Here is a 26,554-nt window from a genome sequence, read left to right as displayed (position 1 = left end):
TCTGCTTTCGGCTCCCGGAATCGGTGCGGCGGGTCTGAGACCCCTCTCCGCTGCCGGGGCGCTCAAGGCTATTTTGGAGACTAGTGGCGGCGGCGGCAGCGGCGGCAGCTGAGGCTGGTGCCCGAGAGAGCTCCAGACGCACACTCTGCGCCCTGCCGGTCCCTCTCCTCCTCCTTCCCCCTCCTCGCTTCCCTTTCTCCCCACCCCCGTACCCCCAGCCCCACTCCTCCTCTTCCTCCTCCTTCTCTTCCTCCTCTCCCTGCTCGGCGATGCGAGCCTGTATCGTGTAACAGGATTGGCGTTGCAATGGCAACTGATGGAATGGGGGAAGGCAAGACAGCAGGGCTGGGGGCTCCGGACTGCGGACCGGCGGGCCGCTGCCGCCGCTTGACGCTCCTCCGCGGACCTTCGCGAGTTACTTTGTAAAGGCGAACCCAAACGAGGAAGCCCCTGCTCGGTGCCCCGAGTCAGAGGCCACTTCCTGCTCCGTGGCTGCCCGCGCCAGGCTCGCACCGCTCGGCACACCCGGCCCCTCGCCCGCACCCGCCGCTGGCCCAGCGCGCCGCCGCCGCCGCCGCCGCTGCGGAGACTCGAGCCGGCTCCCCTGGAGAACCCTTCGCCTCGCGGCTCCGCTTCCCAGCACGCCCCCTGCTCCTCCCCGGCGTCTGCGATTTTCCCAGGCGCCCGGTGTGAGTGCGGCGTGCGTGGAAGTGTGTCAGGGTATTGTGTTGTGTGAGTGTGTGCGTGTCTGTGTGTGCGTGCGTGCATGAGTGTGGGGTGTGCGGGGCTCCTGCGCCCCGCTTTCGGCCGCCGCCGGGAAAGGACGGACGCACGGCGCTTCTCTCTTCCGCGAGCGATTCCCCGGCACCTCGTCTCCGCTGAGGCGCGAGCGGAGCGCGCCCGGCTGGCCGCCGGCCTCCAGAAGGTCCCGCTGCGTCCCCCCCGGGCTGGATATGTTCATGTTCACGTGAAGATGGATTTAGTGTACGGTCTCGTGTGGCTGCTGACAGTCCTCCTGGAGGGGATCTCTGGCCAAGGAGTGTACGGTGAGTGGAATCGCGACGCTGTCGTGACCTTGTGATTCTTAGGTAAGACAGGCTGGTGAGCGAAAATGCACGACTCGCGCCGTTCCGGGGCCCCTCCCGGCGTGGCTTTTGATTTACACTTCATCACGTTATTGGGAGTGATAAGGAGGCAGCGAGCGCGCTGCGGATTGGGCTGCGAGCCGCTCTCCCAGTGCCTCGGTTCGGGATCAGTGTTGGGTCGAGCCGGCAGCCCCGCTCTCCTGCGAACGAGTGACTTTGCACTTGATTTATCCCCTCTGGGGACCGGAGCTCTAGCAGTCTTGGGTTTAATGATGATTGGGCTCCTTGCAGTCTTTGCCGTCGGTGTCGCCGTTTCCTCCGAAGGGAAGCTTCGAATGTGACCCTAGTGAGCGGCCCGTTGCTCTCTGCCTTCCATCCCCCTCCCCCAGCCTTCTCCTTTCCACCCTTTCCTTCTCTGGGGGCAGACGGCGGAGTGGAATGCCTCCTTGACTTGATTTTCCGGCTCTGGAAGTGGGTTGACAGTCGAGTTACATTCTGCACCAGCCGTTGCCATGAGCACTGACTTGGGAGGGGAAAATAGCAGGCAAGATTCTCGGTGCCAGACGCAATTAAGGAACATGTTTATGTGAATGGATGAGCAAATGCATGAATGAACGGACAGCCAAGTCCGCGCGTCTCGGCTCCGGGGCAGGACGCGAGCTCATTGCAACTGGAACACAATCTCAGTTCTCTGGAAAACCCAGGGCTGGTCGGGCTAGGATCGAGAGAAGGGCAGGCTTGTTAACTCGGATGTTTTTAAGTCCTCAAGAGCAAATCCAGGTTCCTTTGCCTGTCAGCAGCTGGCACCCTTGGCTTTTGGGACCGAAAGAAACACACACACACCCTCAGGCTCTGGCTGAACTGAAATGTACGCCTTCTCCTGGGACAAGCGGGCAGTGACACAAAGGAAAAATAACTTTTGTATTCTCGAGGTATGGTGGGAAGATTAGGACAACAGCCCTTGAGGGGACAGCAGGCCGAGACTCACCCAAAGCATCTAGGCTATGGCTGACATCCAGAAAAAATGAAATTTGCACATCAGCACACCTCCCCCCACCCCCCAACCCCGACCCCCGGCTTGTGATTTCCATTTCTCTAGGGGCCGAGGCCCCAGCACCGCAGAGGCTGCCCAGGGGTAAAGGGCATGAGTGTCTGTGGAAGCGCGGACCTTAGAAGTGACTTCGGAGTGGGCGCAGATGCCAGGGGACCTTGAGTCCTCGAACTCTGGGAGCCTCGAGTGCGCAGTGGGCAGCTGTTTGCGAACCGAGGCGCGAAATCCAACCGAGTCTTGACTCTCTCCGCGGTGTCTGGTCCAGGGCTAAGCCGTGCTGGGGGTGGAGGGAGAGGGTCTGAAGCGGTGAGGACTGGTCTGTGCTGAGCTTCTGCGGCCACTCCCCTTGCCTGTCTTCCTGCCTCCCTCCTTGGCTCTAGTCGAGAGATCCTCACTCTCTCCCAGCTCTAAGCATCTGATTATCTCCTCTCTCCGCACTCCCTCTTTCCAGAAAGAAATTGAGAGCTTTCTTGGTGGTGATGGTAGCGCGGCTCTTGCTGGTAGTGGTGTTGCATGTAGGATAGAGTTGCCGAGACTCTCCGGAGGTCTTACCCGCTTGGCTGATGGCAGGAGGTGGGGCCTTGAGCAGCGGGAATTCATTTAGAGCTCTTTTGACTTTTGCTGGACACTGATGTCTAGCATCTGAGAGTGGCTGGGATTCTAAGGGCGGACCAATGTTGCAGATAAACGATAGAACCTTCTCAGGAAGCTGTTCCCTAGTCTGAGAGAGTCTGAATTCTGCTTATCCAAGTCTTTATTTCTCTCCCATTGGTTCATATTAACCCAAATAAACAGAAGGGTCTTTTTTTTTTTTTTTTTAATGTGTGTGTGTGTGTGTGTGTGTGTGTGTGTGTGTGTGTGTGTAGGAGATAATGAGAAGTGAGACAATCGGGTGGGGGTAAGGGATGTTTTGGAACTGTCTGGATTAGAGAGGCAATGTTCCATTTTTCTGTCACTTTTTGCCATTTAGATTATTTGCCCTGGCAAGTTTCATATTAGGTAGTGGCAAAGCATAAGATCTAGAAGCATAAGACTTACCCTAGAACAATTGCATCAAAATGATCCTGTGCTCAAGCTGATTGACATTAAGGGGGGAAGCATTTCTGCTACTGAGCTGATCCTAGTTATGAAGGTGATGATCTTCTTCTTCTTCTTCTTCTTTTTTTTTTTTTTTTACTGTTTATGTGGTTATTAGTTACTTAGCTAGGAACAGAATTGGCTTTGTTTGAAAATTAGGCAGCATCTCTAGTCGTTATAAATGTCATAGCTATTAGGTGGGTGAAAACTATATTTATCTATTATTTTTCAAATCTGTCTTTCATATCACAGAAGTTAGATTCTCAAAGTGGTTACCCCTAACCTTCAGCATCAGTGTCCCCTGGGAACTTGTTAGGAACACAAATTCTCATACCCGTCCCAGGCTTTCTAAATCAGAAATTCAGAGTGTGGGACCCACATTCTGGGTTTTTCACCTCAGGTGATGATTATGATGTAAGCTAAAGTCTGAGAACCACTGATAAAACTGCAAATTCCGTTGCTTTGACTTTGTAAACCATGACCTTTCTTAACCTGAAGTAGCTTTATTTTCATTTGTGAAAACATTTATGGGGAAGAGAAGATTTTATTTTTATTTAGGCCTAAAACGTTGATCAGCTGTAAAAAGACATAGATAATAAGAGTTAGTGTAAGATTATAAAAAGTGTGTTTTGAACATTTTACATAAGGAGTCTTGAAAATAATTTAATTTAAAAAAGCAGGGCAATTATAAACAGACACATCAAAGACTAGGTAGGAACTTGGCCAGCATAAAAGTCTATGCCACTGTATCCCTTTATTTGCCTGTGTTTGCAGATCTAAAACCATCCATGGTACACACAAAAGATTACTTCTTAATTTTGTCTTCTAGTAGCTAGAATCAAGAGGAAATAAAATTAGTTTATAGGTAGTTTAAGCAAAATCATTTCATTGTGGTCTAAAATTAATTACAAGAGTTAGAAAGATATCACTGTGACTTTTCTTCTTTGAAATAGCTGGTCAGTCCCTTACTCTACTGCTCACCTGGAAAATTCTGAGCATGAAATTCAGATTTTTTGAAGTAATTGGGAATATTTGTTTTAATGCATAGTTTATATTGTCTCGAGTTAACTCTAATTGTCTTCCTGTTGTGCTTGATCTGTTTGGTCCTTTGTGAACTACTTAAGTATAAAAGTTTCTGCTACGGATCTAGGAACTTATCATCATTTTTCTGGGAATATTGCTTAGCAGACTTACTTCATAGTAGCTGAGATTTGTGGATATGTGGCATATGGGTAAGGAAGATTATCCTTTGATTTATATCTGCCTGTCTACCATTCACCAATGATTCTGATGTTATTAAAAAGCAATTTTTGAAATGATATTTTCCCTGTAGATATCTATATTTGTGTAGTTTTCAGAATAAGTTTCCTTAATTATATATTGTCCCAACTTGAATTTTAAAAAGTTATTTGTAGTCAAACCTTTTTAGTAAAATAATCTTGGAATTGCAAAGCTTTATTTTAATATTCCTTTTACTATATTAAACATCACTAAAACTAAGAAGTCATTAAAGAACTGTGAACTGGTACCCATTTTTGACATTGTGAATTTTGTTGCACTAAACTCATTGCATTAAGTTTAGGAAAACTAGTAAACATAGCATTCAGGGTCAAAATGTAAACCCCAGTTAAATGTATACTAGTGCAATACTTAGAGCAGAGTGATCCAAAGTATTTTCTTAGTTTTTAAAGCTTTCTTTGTAAATTATTCTGTGGATGTTTTACTTGTTTTTTAGAGAACCTATTGATAATTACATAATTTTGAGAGTCATATCTCTTGTAAACTTCACAATTGTCTTCTTTAAAAAGAAAAAAAAAAAAACAAACTACTGTATTTTTTACCTCTGACCTATTATACTCATAATTTCCAAGGAGGTTAATAAAAGATTATAATTGCTGTTATAATCATTGTTGTTGTTTAGTCAGACTCAGTCATGTCTGACTGTTTGCAACCCCATGGACTGTTGCCCACCAGGCTCCTCTGTACATGGGATTTCACAGGCAAGAATACTGGAATGGGTTGCCATTTCCTTCTTCAGGGGATCTTCTGACCCAGAGATGAAGCCCGCATCTCCACAGATTCTTTACTTAGCCACCAGAGAAGCCTTATAACTGCATTAGTGCAGGACAAATCCCCACTGCAATTGAAAAACCAAGTAAATGTCTTTGAATAGTTTTTAAGGGGAGCCAAATCAACAGATGACTTGGTGTCTTAATATAGTTAATGTACTGCCCATAAATAGCTTGCAGGATGTGCTAGAACCAGTAAATTGAATAAATTTATCAACATGTGTATGACAAATTAGCAAGCTATATGCTCTCAATTCAAGTAATATCAATTAATCTCACAAATTTTAAGAATGACACCTCAGGCAGTAGCTGACAGAAAAGATTGGTGGAATTGAGAACCAAAGGATTAGGTAGAGAAGAAGGATCTGGAAGATATTTCAGACTGTCAGTGGGTTGAATCTAAATGTACAGCTTGACCCTAAGGGATAAAAGTGTTCTGGAAGGTCAGTTGACCATTACATCTGGTCCCAGAATATTGTCATCCTCACGGCAAGATTATCCCAAGGTGCAATGAATTGTGATTTTTAGCCCGTTTGAGTTTGGAGAAACCTTGTGATCAGGTACTGCTTTTTGATCGAACACATATTTATAGGGTGTCAGTCTGTGGGAGGAGGGAGGATGGACTTTATTGAATGTTGTTTAAAAAAGTAAATCTGAAGCTCTTTCATATACAGTTAGCTTTAACCTTTTCTCTTCCCACTTCTCACTCCATTATCCCTATGTACATCTGAGAACACACACACACACACACACACACACACAGCACATCCTTAATCATCACTGCTTTGGTCACCATCACAAGAAAAAGTAGGCTGTTCTTTGTATCTTGAGATGATTTTTGTCCATTCAAAGTTGTCCTTACTGTTTGTGTTACTGAAAATTCACATGCCAGATGAGCAGATTATTTTATACAGTATTAATTACTCATGTCCTTTTTGTCACTGGGAAGCCTCTAAGTGATTTATTAAGTATTTTAGATTGACCAGGTTGCACATCAAGCCTAAGAAATCATTTTCTAGTGAACAAATCAGTGAGGATGCCAGGGTCCTGACAATTAGGAATCAGGGGTTAAAAATTTAGGGGTGAAGCAATGCTGGTGAATAGATGTCATAAAAGAACTTCAAGGAATGCATTTTTCTTCATCATCTTTGCTTAATTTTATTGCCTCTGGTACCAACTCTTCTTACTGACATTGTAAAATTCTTTTCGTTTTTGTTTTGTAAGGCAAACTACCTTGAACTTATTTTGAGAAATGGGGAATGAGCAAATTCTTCAGGAAAAAAATGTGCTGTGTATTCTTAAAATGTACTGTTTTAATGTGACTAGGGTAAGACTCATGGGGATGCAGCTAATTGCATTAGCCTATGGATTCAATTTATGTCTTAAGATAGTGTTAGGAACCATGATCTTGGGTTGCTTTCCATCTATACAGATAATTCATCATTCATGTTCTCAGGCCTGGTTCTCATGCTTTGGGAAGAGTCTTGGAAGAGATAGGCTCAAGGCTTGCAATCAACAAAATCTAAGGCAAAGAGCCAGTTATACCCCCCTAGTCCTGGAACTGAGCTCTTGGCAGCTGCAGTGAACTAAAGGAATGTGCTGTCAGCTCCCAGTGGAATTGGGGAAGATCTTACTTTCCCTTTTGGCTTTTTGGAAGGACAAGCAAAGTATTATACTGAATGCATTTCAAGTATGAATAGGGTGAACGTTTTTAGCTTCACTGTAATTGCCGTTAACTGAATAGTCCCTCAAAATGAAATTTCATTTCTTTGCTTCAGTGACTGTCAATGTAAATATATTACTTAGAGCAGACTGAATAAATGATTTCATTCATAGAGCACTATATCCTATTTTTATTTTCAAATCCAATTAATAAACTTTTGGTTCCGTAAAATCATAAAGTTGCAAGTAAGAGACTTTATGATGGCATTAAATCATCTCACTAATTTATGACACAATAGCTTTGTATTATGCTAGTCAGACAGTGGTCCTATGTTCTTTGTGACTTTTCTTTACAGAAAGAAATTTCACAACTCTTTCCACAGTCTAGACTTATTCACTGGAATGATACTTTTGCCATCTTGCTAAAATTCCTCATCTTCTTTATTGGGTATGCACTTAGTTATTTCCCATTGTATGCCAGTACAATTCCATTTTTGTTCTTAACTATACCAACTTCAACTGATCCTAGTTAAGCTTTTTTATATTGGTTTCTTACTACTCTTCCAAGATACTATTTCCAAGATACCATTTCTAATCTTCGTTTTCAAACACTTTATTTTCCTTCCTGTTGATGTAATTGAATTCAGGAAGAAAGATAATTTCCATTTCACAATCCAGATCATACATTCCCCAGGAGTTCACAATCACAGAAAAGAATTTCAAATATTAGGAACATTTTTTTTTTCCTTTGGCTGTTACACATTTACCATAAATTTATCAGTTAAAGACATATTATGGTAGGAGTAAAGGTATTAGATATTATGATGTAACTTATTATTTCTTTTAGTAAGCTACCTCTATGACTTTGCATAACAATGGGAGACATCAGTTTCTTACTGTTCCCGACAAAACTGTACCAAGGACTATTATGTGGTTGGCAGATGGGGCCAGATATGTGACATGCTGCCATATCTGCAAGCAGCACCTTTCTTGTCCTCTTTTGTTGTAATGAGAGTGGGAGGGATAAAAAATAATGGAGCGACTCTGTGGAAAGGGAAATACATATATATATCCGAGAGAGGAAGGGTTGGTTCATAGCTAGGCCTCCCACAGGACTAAAGGACAGTAAAAAGGGCACTGAAATCTCAAAGAGGTGAGCAGGAAATCAGATGCTGGCCTGAAAACAGTATTGGAAAAGTGTATCTGCCCTTTAAGTGACAGCAAAACAGCAAAAAAAAAAAAAAAAAAATTAACTAAATAGAATTTTGTTCATGCATGTCAAACAGAGGGCTGATATAAAGGGCTCTTCAGGGAGATTTTTCTGTTCTCCTGAATGGGAAAAATGAAGAATTCTTAAATAGGACCTATAGTCCCAGTGGACCAGATTACCCTACCTGCTAATTGATTGTACATAAGGAGAGAGAGACACAGATTAAACATTGGGACATTCTCTCTGTTATTTCTGTGGAGCTGTGAATTGAATCCAGGCCTCACCTCAGGTCCACTTATTACTGAAGAGTTGGAGGGCCCCATGAACTCAGAGTTTGCAAGTTAATTGAGGAGATAAAGCCAAGTGGAAAAACGATCAAGACTGAGAAATATACAAGCATTTGACCCAGGATAGGAGAAAGCGCTGATAGCTGCCATGGTTGGAGGAAACTTGAAAAAGCTGGTACATCATGATTTGAATCTTTCAAGTAGGTTGGTGATATATAGGTAAAAAGAAAGGAAAGGGCAGTGCTACAGCACGGATTCCAGCTGCAGGAACAGGGGGCAGAGAGAAAAATAACCCTGCAACTTGTTGCTGTTGCTCAGTCGTTAAATCGTTTCTGACTCCTTGTGACCGCATAGACTGTATATGGGGCTTTCCTCGTGGCATGCCAGCCTCCTCTGTCCTCCACTGTCTCTCGGAGTTTGCTCAAATTCATGTCTGTTGCATTGGTTATGCTACCTAACCATCTCATCTTCTACCACCTTCTTCTCCTTTTGCCTTCAATCTTTCCCAGTTTCAGGGTCTTTTCCAATGAGTCAGGTCTTTTCCAATGAGTCGGCTTTTTGCATCAGGTGGCCCAAGTATTGGAGCTTCAGCGTCAGCATCAGTCCTTCCAGTGAATATTCATGGTTGATTTCCTTTAGGATTGACTGGGTTAATCTCCTTGCAGTCCAGGGGACTCTCAAGAGTCTTTTCCAGCACTTGTCTAGTATTAAGCCTAAGCAGTTCCTCCAAAGTTTACTCTAACTAGAAAAATGAGTCCATCCTTTAACCTTTGGTAACTCTCCCTTCCCAAAGCTTGTAAATCTGTGAAATAAATTTTACTGGATAATACCCTGAAACTTGCTCAGGTATTTATGTCCACCAGATTCCTAGGTTTGTGTCTGTTCAATGTGAAGCCACCTAACCTGCTCATCAGAAGATAAGACAGTTAGTTATCTCTTGAGTTCCTGTAGGATACTGAGCCCTCCCCAATTCGAGGCAGTCTTGGGAAGCTTTGAACTTACGTAGGGGATACTTTTGGAGTTAAAGTCAAAGACTTATCAAAGCTCTTTTAGATTGTCTACTACTTAGAAGCAGTGAACTGTGAGTCCAGAATGACTTAAAACATCATGTTCTTTACGGATGTACAGCCACTGAGGTGAATTCATTGTCCTTAAGAAAAGAGAGATATGTGCTTTTATTATTATTATTATTATAAAAAACTCTCATTCAGAGAAGGATGATGCAGTTGAAAGTTCTGGGTGACTTTGGGCTTTCTTTTCATTCACCTGCTGCTCTACTGCATGATCACAGGCAAAAAAAAAAAGTTTTGTAATCTTTCTACCCCTCAGTTTCTGTATCTAATAAACTTTTAGGAAAGTGGACTGTTAAATAAGGAACATGTAAATAACAGCAAAGATAAAGTATGGTTGCATTTTATATCTGGAGGAGAGGGAGAGTACATAGCGACTGTCCTCAGTCTTAGAAAGGCACGTTCAGGGATGCAACAATTGGATTCTAGCAGGAGTGCCATTTGGTTCTCAGAACAGAGTAAGGGGGCAGGAAGTAATAGAGAGCAAGCAATTATAATCTGGAGAAAATAATTCTCATTTGTCAAACAGAAAATAACACAGGTGGTATATTGTAAATAGTGCATGTAATATTCATATGTGCACAAGAATGCCATTTGGTACTCTATCTTGTACGCCTCTGTGTTTGGTGTTGCTCCTTGGGCTATTCTCCTCTGAATTCACAGAACCCTGGAGTTTGTCCTTTTGCTCCTTAATGGTGGGGGTGGGGGTCAGGGTGGAGAGCTGGTATCCCTGCTCCAGAGACTATTAATGTCACCCTGACCTTATCATAATGAGTATATTTATACGTGTTCAAATATGTGTATAAATATCCCTTTTGTATCAAAGAGCAAGAATAGTCTCAATATCATGCCATTTTGAGACTAAATGGAAAATAGCACTATAAATAAAAATGGTACATCCAAATGGGAAAAATAGAGATTTATTTGTAAGAATACAAGTAATCGATAATTTAAAAATAAAACCAGATAAAGTGAGAATAAACATTAAATGAAGCTGTCACAGATTTATTGTGTATTTGCACAATTGCACTCATCTCACAGGCTAGCAAAGTAATGCTCAAAATTCTCCAAGCCAGGCTTCAACAGTACGTGAACCGTGAACTTCCAGATGTTCAAGCTGGGTTTAGAAAAGGCAGAAGTACCAAAGAACAAATTGCCAACATCCGCTGGATCATCAAAAAAGCCAGAGAGCTCCAGAAAAATATCCACTTCTGCTTTATTGACTATTCCAAAACCTTTGGCTGTGTGGATCACAATAAACTGTGGAAAATTCTTCAAGGGACAGAAATACCAGACCACCTGACCTGCCTCCTGAGAAATCTTTATGCAGGTCAAGAAGCAACAGTTAGAACTGGACATGGAACAACAGACTGGTTTCAAATCGGAAAAGGAGTACGTCAAGGCTGTATATTGTCACCCTGCTTATTTAACTTATATGCAGAGTACATCAAAAAACTGATGAACTGGATGAAGCACAAGCTGGAATCAAGATTGCCAGGAGAAATATTAATAACCTCAGATATGCCAGTGACACTCTTATGACAAAAAGTGAAGAAGAACTAAAGAGCCTCTTGATGAAGGTGAAAGGGGAGAGTGAAAATGTTGGCTTGAAACTCAACATTCAGAAAACTAAGATCATGGCATCTGGTCCCATCACTTAATGGCAAATAGATGGGGAAACAATGGAAATAGTGACATATTTTATTTGGGGGGGCTCCAAAAGCACTGCAGATGGTGACTGCAGCTATGAAATTAAAAGACGCTGGCTCCTTGGAAGAAAAGTTATGACCAATCTATACAGCCTATTAAAAAGCAGAGATATTACTTTGGCAACAAAGGTCCATCTAGTCAAAGCTTTGGTTTTTCCAGTAGTCATGTATGGAGGTGAAAGTTGGACTATAAAGAAAGCTGAGCGCCGAAGAATTGATGCTTTTGAACTGTGGTGTTGGAGAAGACTCTTGAGAGTCCCTTGGACTGCAAGGAGATACAACCAGTTCATTCTAAAGGAAATAAGTCCTGAATATTCATTGGAAGGACTGATGCTGAAGCTGAAACTCTAATACTTTGGACACCTGATGCGAAGAACTAACTAAGACCCTGATGCTGGGAATGATTGAAAGTGGGAAGAGAAGGGGACGACAGAGGATGAGATGGTTGGATGGTATCACTGATTCAATAAACATGAGTTTGAGTAAGCTGTGGGAGTTGGTGATGGACAGGAAGGCCTGGTGTGCTGCAGTCCATGGAGTTGCAAAGAGTTGGACATGACTGAGCAACTGAACTGACCCCAAAATGACAAAAAAGTGAGTGACTACAATTGCTGTTTCCCATCTAGTCACGTAGTCATTAAAAAAAGTATCTGTAGAATTAAATGATAAGTCTGGGACCTTATACACCATTAAAAATGCATTTTTGTATACAATGGATTTAAATTATCCTTGGTAAACACTATTTTCTACTTTTCAAGGGTGAAAGATAATTCAGCTTGATAATACCCATTCACATAATTAAGTACATCAGAGAAATTCTTCAGACTAGTTTTCTAAGTGTCAGATTATTAGCTCTATAATGGTTGGGAATGTTGGTAAGGTGCTGTAACCAAACCAAAAGGTCATCTTTACTTAAGACTTTAAACAGACAACAAAATTAGTAGTTGAAAGCAATTTTGCCCATTATATGAAATGAACAATACTAGCTTGGCTAGGCATGCCACTTAAGCTTATGCACACAAGCAGACTCTGACATACACAGGGTTTAGCAGACGTGTGGTTCTGTAGTTGTCAGTCTTATCTTGGTATATATCAGAAGTAGTGAAGTTATCATCAAGAAGCTGTATAGTTAACGGTTTTTATCCTGGTTCTGAACTTGCTTCTTCTTTTTCATGGCTTATTCTTCACCATTGCTGTGATTCTTCTCTTATTCTTGTCAGTTCAGTTCAGTTCAGTCGCTCAATCGTGTTGGATTCTTTGCAACCTCATGAACTGCAGCACGCCAGGCGTCCCTGTCCATCACCAACTCCCGGAGTTCACCCAAACCCATGTCCATCGAGTCAGTGATGCCATCCAGCCATCTCATCCTCTGACATCCCCTTCTCTTCTTGCCCTCAATCTTCCCCAGCATCAGGGTCTTTTCAAATGAGTCAGCTCTTCTCATGAGGTGGCCAAAGTATTGGAGTTTCAGCTTCAGCATCAGTCCTTCCAATGAACACCCAGGGCTGATCTCCTTTAGGATGGACTGGTTGGATCTCCTTGCAGTCCAAGGGACTCTCAAGAGTCTTCTCCAACACTACTTATATTCTTGTATTCACTTGTATTTTTATTTAGTTCGTGTTTCACACTGGACTATATTACCTGTACCTTTTTTTGTTGTTGTTGTTCAGAGCTGCTGTATTAATATTAAAGTTCTCTGTTTTAGTCCATAATTAATCAAACCTCAATTTGGGGCTGATTTTGGTCTTAGTCATATGTAGGTTTGTGTAAGTATAATTTCCTAAGGAGGCACAGCTCTATTCCATTTTGACCATTCCCTGCCATATTGCAACGATATAATGACAGAATCGCTGTAAAGTTTGGGATTTAGAAACTTACCCCTTTTTACCCAAGGCAAGAATAACTCCCAGTGGGCTGCAGACTTTTCACTCAGAGGCTATTTATCCTCTGATGATTTCCTGTGTTGCACCAACAAGCATCCCTCCAGTCACAGCAGCTGGGATTCAAAGTGGCCTTCTTCCTGCTTCCTGTGATTTCATGATTTACTGTTGAACTCAAGTATAATGATGTGATTTTGCTTGATATTTCAAAAAACTTTTAAGTTTTTAATTTTCCCTCATCAGTGAAAACTCACTGGTTAATGTCTTAACTCTTTAAGCTTACTTATGCAAAGAAGTAAATACTTCGCAACCTTTACATTTAATCACCTCTCCAGCTTCAGAGAAACTGTAAAGAAGATATCCATCTTTATCTACACACAAACTACACCTATATTTGTATGTAGAGTATATATGTATATACTGTAGACTGTATACTCATATACTGTAACTCTCTATGTGTGTGTGGGAGTGTATGTGTCTCTGTTTGCTGAGTGTGTCTTATGGGAGCAGTGGCTAAACTTTCTGCTGAGCTTGAGGGACTGGATGGCTTTCTTGCTTCCCTTACAAAGCTGACTCTGATTTAGTGTTGAGTGCAGTATCTCTTCTAACATTCGTTTTGTGTTTAAATATCTTTTGTGATAATTCCTTTTTGTACTATTTCCAATTTGCCACATTACCTCCAGGAACTCCCATTACTTTCTGTATTTTTCCTTCTGTATTTTTGCAATTGACAGAAGAGATGTGTTTCTTAGCTGGGTAAGAGCAATACATGTGGTTTATTTTACCGGCAGTATAGTGATGTATAAACTTGAAGCCCAGTCACTTGCATACTCAGAAGACCATCCCTCCTGCTCTGGTAGCCAGGTCTTTATACTGGTCTTTTCTCTTTTCCAAAATGGGATTTTAGAGCAACAGGCACATCTGTCTTCAAGTGTGGATTCTAAAATATATTTTTAAACCAAGTTTAATTTACTTGGATTATCTTCTTTTTCCATCTATCATTGAAAAATAATCAAGCATAGGATACCATAATTTTTTCATAGAATAACTGCCATTTTACAGGTGCCTCCTATATGCCACACATTCTACTAGGAGTTTTATATACATTATGCCATATTCTATAATCTTTGAATGAGGTAGATGAGAAATCTGAAACTCATAAAGTTTAACTAACTACCATATAGTTACTAATGGCTGAATTTGAAATCAAATATGAAATGGATATAAAAATAAATATTTGTATATATCCTTATGTATATTATTAAATTATATTCACATATGTGTGTGTAGACCTACTATGACAGAATCATACAAGTTACCTGAATCATCTTATGCCATTTCTGAAACATTTCAAACACTCTATATTTGAAATGCAAATTGGGTATAAATTCTAATTTTTTGGCCAAGAAATATATATATACACACACACACACACACACACACATATATATATATAGGTAGCTCATGTCAGCACTTCACATCACAATTTTCTTTCTTGGAAAAGGAAGATATGATTTATAATTTCATTTTTTTTTTTTTAGAATCAAAATGCCCATACTGAGGGCTCTCTCTGCTATAATTTATTTTTGGACTGGGAGGATATTTTAAGCACACTCATAATTAGTGACCTGTAAAAATGAAGACATGGCTCTACTAGATATTCTGCAGAAGTAGTGATATTTCTCCATGTAAAATACGAAGCATTATGCTTATAAAAAAACCAACCACTGTCAAGTGTAGTACTTTATTTCCCCCCAGGCTGATTAACAGTCACTGGCCTTGGTAAGATTGATAGTTAAATGTGATATTTGGCCTGATTTTTGCCTTGAATTCCCTCCGGGTATTGCTTGAGCATTTTTTTGCAAAGTTAATTGAGGAGACTGTATCAATGGGTTTCTTTTCTTGAAAATCTTGTTGTGCTCCAGAGGACAGTTGATTGCAAGCTCTGCCCTTCTCTTAGCTGCCAGGGAGTTCCCCAAACCTCAAAGCTTACAAATTAGTGCAGTTTAGTGATTTGTTTTAGGCTTTTAGCTACAGCATTTGCTACTATAAAAGTGATTTTTTTTCTATGCTTTTTGAATGTGGTTATTGTGTCATATAGTATAACCCTGTACCATTCTGGCTATTGTGTGATTGATACAGAAACTGCTTCGATAGGAAACCATTTTAAGAGAGAACAGGAAAGGTATTATATTCAGCTGTAGTGCCATGCATTTCTAAACAGCTGATGTTTTCTTTAACTGATCACCACCCCCCAAATTTTCAGAGGCAGTTGAGGCTTTAGAACTTTAACTCTTAATTTGGTCTGGTTGCCAGAGAAGTGCCCTGAAATTCATTATGCACTCATAGTTCACAATTGGGAATTCATTAATTTTTAGTATAACTGTGTTATGATTGTTGCGTTTTAAAGGCAGACCTCTTTATTTGAAGAATATGGAGAAACATCGATTTTGTGAATTTTTCTCTGAGCAGTGCTTCTTCATACTTGAGCCAGATACTTGAAACTAGTGGTCTGTGACTGTCTGCACATTGGAAATTGTGATAATGTTGTTAAATGGAGTGTGCCATCATGTATTTTGAAATTTAAAAATCTCAAATTAAATCACAAACTTTTGTAAAGGAATATAGTGAAAGATGAATCAAATCAGTGTTCAAAAGAGCTTAATCATAGATTGTATGTTTTTACTGCTTCACATATTTAATGTTGTATTTCAGAGTACTTACAAAAAATAGTGCTCCCTGTTTTTGCATCTTTCTTTTCTTCTAATTTTTCTGTCTTATGATACTTTGGAGGCAATGGTCTGTTTTGGATGGAGTTGCACAGTGTCTTAATGATTTGGTATAAAATTATATACCAAAAGCTTTAAGTTTGTCTGTATGTTATGGTTTATAATTTAATTGAATATTATATATATTAAGGGCTTCTCTGGTGGCTCAGATGGTAAAGAATCTGCTTGCAGTGCTGGAGACCTGGGTTTGATCCCTGGGTTGAGAAGATCCCCTGGAGAAGGGAAAGGCTACCCACTCCAGTATTCTTGCCCGGGGAATTACATGGACAGAGGAGCCTCTGTGGGCATCTGCATGTTATGGTTTATCATTTAGTTGAATATTATATATATTAACAATATTTATTCAGTTGAATGTCTAAAAAAGCTGGAATAGGTATTCTTAGAACAAAGGATGAAATAGCTTATAAACTTGAAAATGGTATTTAAATATCTTTAGTTGTGACAGAAAGTAAAATCTATATATTTTAAAATAGCTTCAGAATCTTTTCTGGTGCCTTAACTATCGACTGTTTCTCATTCATTGTACGTAACTGTCATCCTCCCAACAATTATTGTGACATCCCAGAGGTTTTCTCATTATTAATGTAAACTTAGCATTTGTACAAACGGGAAGTGTTTGATAAAGCAAAAGATGAAAACTGGTAAAGCAAACTTCCAACATACTATTGTGCGTTGCTCTGGGGGGGATTGAGTTTGAAGTTGCAAGTGGAGGAACAACAGGTGAGTTAGTCTGATCATGATATTGGCCCCCAAACAGGCAGAATCAGCTGGAATCACTTGATGGCTATTACAAGGAGATAGTTGGGCCTACGTCATGGGAATTTGGAGAAGGCAATGGCAACCCACTCCAGTACTCTTGCCTGGAAAATCCCATTGATGGAGAGCCTGGTAGGCTGCAGTCCATGGGGTCGCTAAGAGTCAGACACGACTGAGCGACTTCACTTTCATGCATTGGAGAAGGAAATGGCAACCCACTCCAGTGTTCTTGCCTGGAGAATCCGAGGGACGGGGGAGTCTGGTAGGCTGCCATCTCTGGGGTCGCACAGAGTCAGACACGACTGAAGCGACTTAGCAGCAACAGTAGCATGGGAACTAGTAGAATGGATCAAGGTAGGATGAGGTGTCTGCTTGTCAGGGGTTGAGAGGAAGATTAACGAGCAGGTAGTTTCCTGGGAAGTATTAGTTGCATAGTCGTATCTGATCCTTGTGACCCTGTGGACTGTAGCCCACCAGGCTCCTCTGTCCATGGGATTCTCCAGGCAAGAATACTGGTGTGGGTTGCCATGCCTTCTTCAGAGGATCTTCCTGGGGTGTGCTCTCTTGGAACTACCACTGGAAGAGAGGGAGGGAGCCAGCATTCAGCAGACAGAGAAGTTGAGCTGTGACTCAGTTACAGCAGAGTCTCAACTGAGTAAATGGGATACTGTGAAGTTGGAGTAGACTTCAGAGATGCCCCAGATAGAGGAAAACCCCTTTTCACCCCCCCGCCCCTTTTAACTAATCACTGGGTGTGGATTGCCCCTGGGGAAGACGTAACATTTCTCAGGATGAGGTGGCTCCCTTGGAGTGAAGGTGAATCCTAGGAGGAACTCAACCGTGAAAGCTTAGGAGGTAACACTCTTGGGAGCTGGGGGAATGAATGTCTTCATGCAGAAAGGATTCTGGACAGTGCATCACATCTTCTATGCCTCTCCCCTTAGGGAGTTAGTATTTGTTTGCTTGTGAAAGTTCATCTCATCTGGTACCCAGTCCCCTGGAAGCAGGCCTCTTTTCTTAGTGATACATACAAAAAGAAAGTCTGTGGGATGAATTTCAGTCCCTGCTGCTACCCCTGATCTCAGAACCATCGTCATCCTTGATCTCTGATATTCATTATCTCTTATTTTTTAAACTACCTTTTCTAGATCTTCCTTCCCCACAGTGAACAACTCTGATGGGCTGGATATCAAGCATAGAGAAGTAACCCCAAAGGGCTTGGGATCCTGGTCACTGTGTCCTTCTCAAGCTACTTCCACAGCTGTTACATTTGTCAGTTTGCTTTCAGAATTGGGAGGGAGCACTGACAGATATTTAAGTGGGTCACCTGGGTGCCTGATGTCTTCTTCCATCCTCACATTAAATTTATAGTAGTCTTGCCTTCTCTTAACAATCAGGGTTAATTGCCCTTGCCTGGAAGGTAAGGTAATTTTCTTGCCTGCTTGTCTTTTGCACGGGAATGCACAGTGGCTAGGTGGCAGCTGTCATAGGAGTTTGAGATCCTTGTTCTTTTGTGGAGGTTTTTGTTACTCCTCTGGAAGCCAGGACATCTTAGCTACTTAGAGTCTATACTTACGGGGAGTAAAGCACAGAAACCCCAAGTGGGTTACTGGGAGTGAAGGTAAATGGGACTCTTGGACTTTTGTATTCTACTTGCTAAGGACACAGCTCCACATGACTGTGTGCTGAGTCGCTTCAGTCATGTCTGACTCTTTGCCACCCCGTCAACTGTAGCCTGCCTGGCTCCTCTGTCCATGGGATTCTCCAGGCCAGAATACCAGAGTGGGTAGCCATTCCCTTCTCCAGGAGATGTTCCTGACCAGTGATCAAATTTAAGGTCTTCTGCACTGCAAGTAAATTCTTTACTGTCTAGTCACCAGGAAAGTCCACAGCTCCATACAATGGTCATTAACTTAGGGTTATACTACTACTGTGGGTATGGTGCCTGATCCACTCAGGGTATTATCCCCAGGTTTCTCTGTCAGCTGCTCTTTCAAAAGACTGTTTCATCATTCTGTCAGATCAACAGCTTTTGAATGGCACATGGTGTGATATAACCAGTGGATTATATGATCATATACTCACTGCTGTACCTTTTGTTTTCTTTTCTTTTTTTCTGAACTCTTCAATGGGTCCTCGTGTTCAGTGCAAGGTTATGAGGGATCCTATTTGGGTAGATAACATATTCTGTAAGCCCCTGGATTAAGGTACTTGCTAAGGCCCTGTAGGTAGTAAATATAAACCCATACCCAGAATATGTGTCCGTTCTTTCATGTCTGAATGGAGTCCAGTGTAGTCAATTACCACTGAATAGCTGGCTGGTCTCCTTGGGGAATGGTGTACGTCGGGGTGGGGTGGGCATTTAGCAGCAGCAGTAGCTGGATAAGCTTGATGGATGGGAGCCTGTGCTGCTCAATCTGCAGTGTCCATACTTTCACTGTGGCTGCTTTCTTCCTGCACCTCTCGAACAACACTGAGGTGACTGACAGCAAGCTCACTGATGTCGACTGACCAAGTCATTCTGTCTATTTGGCTGTTAATTGCTTTACTCTAATTACTATTGCTCTGTAAAAAGCTATCCAAAGTTAGCAATTGAGAGTGGCCACTTTATTAAGTTCATGGATTCTGTGGGCTAGGAATTCATACAAGGGGCAGTCAGAATGGCTCATTGTGGTCCCATAGTTTCTGGACTCTTACCTATTAAGATTTGAAGGCAGAGGGTGTCTTGACCTCTCGGGACTGGAATCGTCTGGAGGTGTCTTTATTCTGGCCGAGAGCTAGGACCTCAGCTTGTTGGCAGGTGGAATGCCTACATGTGCTGTCTCCATGTGGGCTTTCACGTTGTTTGGGCTTCATCACAGCATGGTGGCTGGATTCTAAGAGCGTGTATGCCTGGAGAATAGAAGACGTCTTCTGGGATCTTGCTTTGAAAACTCTGTGCATCAATTCTATGTGCTTTTGTGTGAAGCAGAGACAAATGGCCACCCAAGTTGAAAGGAAGGGACTATGGATCTCCCTAGTTGATGGGAATAGTACCAAGTTCACTTTGGAAGACGTTCACATTGCACATTGGGCAACTAGAGAAATGATCGCAGACTTCTTTAGAGCGCACAGCCTGCAACATGACTCGTGGTGGATGCTCTCTTGAGGGCAGTGACATGCTAGACAGAGATCTGGCTACTTTGTGCCTACTCTAGGTCTCCAGCCAACCAACCAGCCAAGCTATGCACTGCCAATAAATGCACAAGTGGACAAGTGTATATTCTTACCTCAGCAACTTCTCTTTGCACACACAGTGTGTGATCCCTGAAGTTGTGTCCATGGTTAGATTTCTCCTCACTGCTGACTTTGAATGGGCTTCCCAGGTGGCACTAGTGGCAAAGAACCTGTCTGCCAATGCAGGAGACATAGGAGATGGGGGTTCGATCCCTGGGTCGGGAAAATCCCCTGGAGAAGGGAATGACAACCCATTCCAGCATTCTAGCCTGGAGAATCCTATGGACAGAGGCGCATGGTGGGTCACATTCCATAGGGTCACAAAGAGTCCTGCGGGACTAAAGCAATTTGGCATACTAACTTTGAAGGCACCCCCTAGTGGGGCTTTAGGGCAGGTGCAGTGCCTTTTTAGTTTCCCACATAGCAAGCCAGTGTTGCCTGGTGGCTCAGAATCCACCTGCCAGTGCAGGAGACCTGGGTTCGATCCCTGCACTGGGGAGATGCCCTAAAGGAGGAGATAGCAACCTACTCCAGTATCCTTGCCTGGGAAATCCCATGTGCAGAGGAGGCTGGAGGGCTATAGTCCATGAGTTAGATATGACTTAGTGACTAAACAAAAACAACAACGTCACATCAAGCCAACCCATCTAACCACCACTTTTGGCCTTGGTGGTTAGAAGGGCGTCTCATGTCGTCACAGGTGTGAGTTGAGATTAGTGAGCCACTGTTCATTATGCAGGTAGATGTAGGGGTCTGGACCACCTCTGCACGTAGCTCACTTATGCGTTCTCTACTTGTGCTCAGTCCCAGGAATTCCATTTTTATCTAATAATGGATTCTTTCTGGGCTTGCTTGATCTTGCATGGCTTGACTGACAGAATCCAGCTTGTAATGGACGTTTTTGGCTACAGTGTCTCTTAATAGCCCATGATCAGGCACTCTGCCTAAACGAGGCTCAGGACATCATACGCTGTTTCCAAATTATTTTTAATTCTCTACTGCAAATGGTTTAGGGTTTCTTAAAATCTTTAGGTGTCTGTGTTGTAATTCTCTTACTGGGATTTGTCATAAATTCTATATGGTATTTTCTCCCACCACAATTGTCTAGTACCATGGAGTTGTGTAGAATCATTTTGCTGAAATATCAGGATTTCTTCCTTTATGCCTGTACTTTCTGCAAAGCCTTTGACTTCCCTATGGCCCATTCCTACCCAGCATCCTTCTGTCACACATGGTTAAGTAGATGAGAGTAGTGTTCCTAGAGTAAGACATGTTCCTTCCTGAATAGAAAGAGGCCTGATAGGGATTTTGCTTCTTTCTTACTGATGAATAATGTGAGATGCAATTGTTTGTCCTTTCCTTATGCAGAGTTGTCCTCCTATTACTCAGATATTAGAGCCCTAAAACTTTCATTGTTAAGGTGTTTATTTGGCATTCTCTGAGCACATGTGTCTTACTAAGTTTTTGAAGTATTATACTTGCTATTTTTGCTTATCTGGCTCACTTAGTAGGATGTTATTAATATAATGGACCAGTGTAATACTTTATATAATGTCCACTAAGTTCATATCCTTATGGGCTGTATTATGGCAAAGGATGAAAAACTTGCTATAGTCTTGAGTTAGGATGGTAGATACATACTGCTGTTTGCCCCATGTGAGTGAGAAGTGTTTCTAGTTCTTCTTCTTGATAGAGATGGACAGGAATGCATTTCCTAGATAAGTTGTCAAGTACCATGACCTAAAGTTGTGTCAATCTGCTCTAGTGAAGATACTGCCACCAGTCACACACTGCAATTGATGCTGCTACTTGGTTGAATATCTGGTAGTCCACTCTCATCTTCCATCATCCATTTGGTTGTTGTGTTGACCAGACTAGTGAATAAAATTAGGACAGAAGGCCTCATTTCAGGTTATAAGAGTGGCATTTATATCATCCATTCCTCCCAATAGACGATATTGTTTGTGATGTGCTAGCTTGCTTTAGGGCTGAGATAATAGACGTTTTAGAGAATCCCTCACCCTAGCTGCCACTCTGCTGCTTTTTATGATTAACTGTGCCATTGTTGCTACTGATGCTTAAGTGCTTCGATCTGGCCTCTGTTATTTAGAGATCCTATCGTTCCCACGGCTGTCAGGGAATCCAATTCTGTAACGACATCTCCTACTGTCAGTCCTGACCACAGCAATGTCAAGACCCCTGGTGCAGACATAGGCAGTTGGTGGTGTGTCTGGCTTTAAACAGTATGTGCACTCAAGCTTTCCCACTCATTTAACCTTTTAGAAATATTCTTTTTTAGTCACTCTATGATAAGAGTATAGTGTTTGGTCTGGTTAGCCCCATTTTCTGGAGAACCCAGAGATAATGTAACCCCTTTGTCCTTTCTCCAAATAACCAGTAGTCTCAGTAACATTTTAAAATACTCCATTGTCATGTACTGTATTTTTACATCTGACCAATTACACATTTCTTGGTTTCTAAGATAATTGTTATGGGACTAAATTGTGTCCACAAAATTCATATGTTAAAGCCCTAAACCTCCAATGTTACTGTGTTTGGAGATTAAGCCTTTAAAATGGTAATTAAAGTTAGATGAGATCAGAGGATGCGACTCTAATAAAGCAAGAGGACTGCTGTGTGTATGTAATAAACCACACCCACACACAGGTATGGACACAGCAAGAAGGTAGCCATATGCAAGCTAAGGAGAGGGGCCTCTGGAGAAAACAATCCTACCAGCACCTTGAGCTTGGATCTCCAGCCTCCCTAACTGAGAGAAAATAACTTTTTGTGGGTTAAGCCCCCCAGTCTGTGGTATTTTCTTATGGCCGTTCTTGCCAACTAACACAGGGCTCAGTAAAAGAAACTACTATGATAGCACACATCTATCCCCCTTACTAGAAATAAATTCACTCTTTCTTTTGATCTACTTTTCCATTATATGCTATATTTCTGGCATTTCTGTAACCTCTGTGTGGGTGTTTTCTTGGTGTTTCTTATTCTTCTTACAAGAACAAAAGTCCTCTTGGTTTACAGTCCCATCCTTCTGATTTAATTTTTTTAATGACTTTCTTAAAAATTTAATTTTAATTACCTTTATTTTAAATGCCTAAGCTCCAAGCAATGTAACATTAGAGGTTTAGGGCTTTAACATATGAATTTTGTGGACACAATTTAGTCTGGAACAATTCTCTTGGAAACCAAATGTGTAATTGATCAGATGTAGAAATACAGTGCATGACAATGGAGTATTTTAAAATGTTACTGATACTACTGAGTGTTTGAGGGAAGGATAAAGGGGTTCCGAGGAAATGGAAATGGAGAATCCATTTCCTTGACATTCCCAGCTTCTGGAGGCTGCCCATATTGACCCATGGCCCATTTTTCCATCTGCAAAGCTAGCAGTGTGATGTCTCTCTGAGCCCTTTTTATATAGTCACATCTACCTCTGATTACCTTGGATGCACCCTGAAATCTAGGGTGTTTTTAGTATTTTATGGTAGCTGGTTGCAACTCTAATTTCATATGTAACCTTGATTCATTTTTGCCATGCAAGCTAATATAGTCAGTTTCTGGGGATTAGGATGTGGAAATCTTAAGGGATGGGGCAGTGTTCTGGGAACAACAGTAATAAATTGATGCCAACCTTCCATTGTTTTTCTCAAATGCATGGGTAGTCCCTAGCAATAACCACCTGAATCTGCACTCCTTATATTACTATTGATCCCAGCCTGTCAATACCTGAGACACTGCATACTACTTCCCCTCGTATGTCATTATTTCTGTTTGTCTAGGTGAGAGAGAGAAAATCACAAAAAGGTCAAGCCGTCCTCATCACAGATCTCAGCAAATCTCAGCAAAGAACTGTTGCTTCTGCAATATTCCTGTGATGAATTTATTCTATGAAAGTGAAACTCGCTCAGTTGTGTCCAACTCTTTGTGACCCCATGGACTATATAGTCGATGGAATTCTCTAGGCCAGAATACTGGAGTGGGTAGCCTTTCCTTTCTCCAGGGGATTTTCCCAACCCAGGGCTTGAACCCAGGTCTCCCTCATTGCAGGCAAATTCTTTACCAGCTGAGCACAAGGAAAGCCCAAGAATACTGGAGTGGGTAGCCTACCCCTTCTCCAGTGGATCTTCCCAACCCAGGAATCAAACGGGGATTTCCTGCATTGCAGGTGGATTCTTTACCAACTGAGCTATCAGTATAGATTTTATTCTATACTCCTGGGATTTGTTACTATTGTTTCGTATTTCTTCTATTTCTTATGTTCTCTAGACAACAATTTTTTTATTTTTTATTTTAAAGGACCTTAACTATGGCAGTTTCAGGTTTTCTTATGTTGAAATTTTTTTCTCGCCATCTAATAGTCTTATTGGAAAATAAGGCTCTGCCAGGATAGCACCCATACCCACCAGTGCTCCATGAATTGGTCGTTGGAAGTAAGGGGGATGAAAATGGACATTATATGGTCTGTCAGTCAGTATCATCTTCTCTTCAGCTTGGATCTGGCTCTGACTTCCAGCTACCCTCTGTGGTAATTTTGGTCATACATGCCAACTCTTTAGGTATTTTGAGATCCTGATTTCCGAGTTTTAATCCTGATTCTTTTGAAAAAATTTAAAGTGGTATCTTTTGTTTTTCTGTGAGGTATGTGAACTCTTAGCTCCCTGACCAGGTATCAAATACGCATCCCTGCAGTGGAAGCGTGGAGTCTTAACCACTGGGCCACCAGGCAAACCCCCAAAGTGGTATATTTTTTCCACTCTAAATTATCAGTTATTGGAGAAATATGTGTGTATGTATGTATATGATACTGAAAAAGTACTTACAATTTTAAAAATTATTTAAAAAATTATATGGTACTGGTTTTTTATGCAACCTCCATTTTTCTGGTTTGCCAAAATTTTCTAAGACTTATTTTCTCTCAAGAAATAATTATATAAATCCAAAGTGACTTTCATGGCATCTTCATAAGTTTTACATTGTAAAGTACAGCCTAATTCTATTTTAAAACATATATATGTTATAAATATTGGATAAATTGATATTTTCAGATAAAGGAAAATTACTTTGTGAGTTTTCCATCATTGCAGTTAGTCTTATTTATGCAAAATTTAAGAACAGTTGTATGTCATTTGATACTTCTATTGATAGTGGTATACATATAATGAAAGTTCAGGTGTCTCTCTAAATAATTTATTATGTCATTTTAGAAGTTTTATACTCAGAAATAATAGGTGAGATGAATATTGGCTATATTTAAGTTTTCTGTAAATAACTTATTCCAAACAGTTTGAGATGTTCCAATAGTACTTTGTAGTAAAGGAAAATAGTATTTTCTAACAAGGAAATCTTTTTCATAGATAATGCTTATCAGAGTGTGCCTGGTGCTCAGTCACTCAGTCATGTCCCACTCTTTCTGAGCCCATGGACTGTGGCCCGCCAGGCTCCTCTGTCCATGGAATTCTCCAGCAAGAATACTGGAGTGCGTAGCCATTCCCTTCTCTAGGGGATCTTCCCGACCCAGTGATTGAACCCAGATCTCCTACATTGCAAGCAGATTATTTACCATTGAGCCACCTGGGAAACCCCAATGCTGATCTGTATCCTTTGCTAATTCCTCCTCTCTTTGGTTTCCAGATTTTAGGGATTCTCCGAGTTCTGTTCTTCTCCCTCTTTTTTCCTCATGCTGCACCTTCTTGCCTTAGGCATATTGCACACCATCTCTGTCTGATGACTTGCAGACCTTTATTCCATATCAAAGCTCTGTTCTGAGCTCCAGTAGGTAACTGCCTCTTTCACGGTGCCACCTTAATTCATCAAATGCAGCAAACTTAATATGTTAAAAGCTATACTCTTGATCTTTGTCTAACTCTTGACCCTCAGTTTTCCTGTTTTTATTAAAGGCCACTCTCATCTCCACAATAGTTCATATCATCTGCCTGGAAGTCATACTTGACACTGCCATTTCCTTCACTCCCATTTAACCAGGCCCCCGGGCAGGTCTCAGACGTACTGCTGCCATCACCCTGGTCCCTACCATTGTTTGTCACTATAGATGCAGCTCTTTAAGTTTGTCATAGAAGTAGTTGTTAAAATCTTAGGATAGTGGGAAAGTTTTCCAGTACAAAGTTACCATTTTCTTATTCATCCCTTAAGAAAAATTTACCCCATAAGCTTTTAGTGAACACTCGAAGTTACTATGAATCATTTAGAACTATGGAAATAATTTTTAGATTATTTTAGTGAGTATACAGATATTTTACATAATTAATCTTAGAGATTTTCTATTGCACTGATGTTTCCGAATAAGTAAGTATGCTTAAGGTGGAAGACATAAGGTGGAACACATACATAAACCATCATCATTGTTAACATAGTAGCTTCAGGTAAAATAATTCTTATTGATATAATTTTAGGCAAAAATAAATGATCTTTCTTCCATTTCTGTTAGTATTTTAAAGAAGATATATATAAAGATGATTTAAAGAAGTTGAACTCACATGAAGAGATCAGAAAACTGAGTAGCCTATTTTAGTAACTTCACTTAGGTTAAAATTTGGAAATATATTCTGCTGAGAACATTGTGTGATTTTATTTATTTAGTCTTGCTCTGTCTAGAAAGGCTGTCATTTCCCTGTTTTAGTCGCTTGTCTGCCATTGATCCTTCCCTGACTACAATCCTTC

General features: G+C 41.3%; 1 protein-coding gene across 1 annotated transcript in view; it reads left to right on the top strand.

Annotated features, from left to right (window-relative positions):
* Positions 1-766: 766 nt before the first annotated feature.
* MDGA2 (MAM domain containing glycosylphosphatidylinositol anchor 2) overlaps positions 767-26,554 on the top strand; it is a 918,782-nt gene continuing 892,994 nt past the window's right edge. Inside the window, exon 1 of the mRNA XM_052646754.1 lies at positions 767-1,046. Within this exon, the coding sequence (XP_052502714.1) occupies positions 767-1,046 (280 nt within the window). The remainder of the gene's footprint in view (positions 1,047-26,554) is intronic.

The sequence above is a fragment of the Budorcas taxicolor genome, chromosome 10 (genome assembly GCF_023091745.1).
Source record: "Budorcas taxicolor isolate Tak-1 chromosome 10, Takin1.1, whole genome shotgun sequence".
Lineage (NCBI taxonomy): Eukaryota > Metazoa > Chordata > Mammalia > Artiodactyla > Bovidae > Budorcas > Budorcas taxicolor.
The sequence above is the reverse complement of the archived record's forward strand: the minus strand, read 5'-3'. Positions and strand labels throughout refer to the sequence as shown.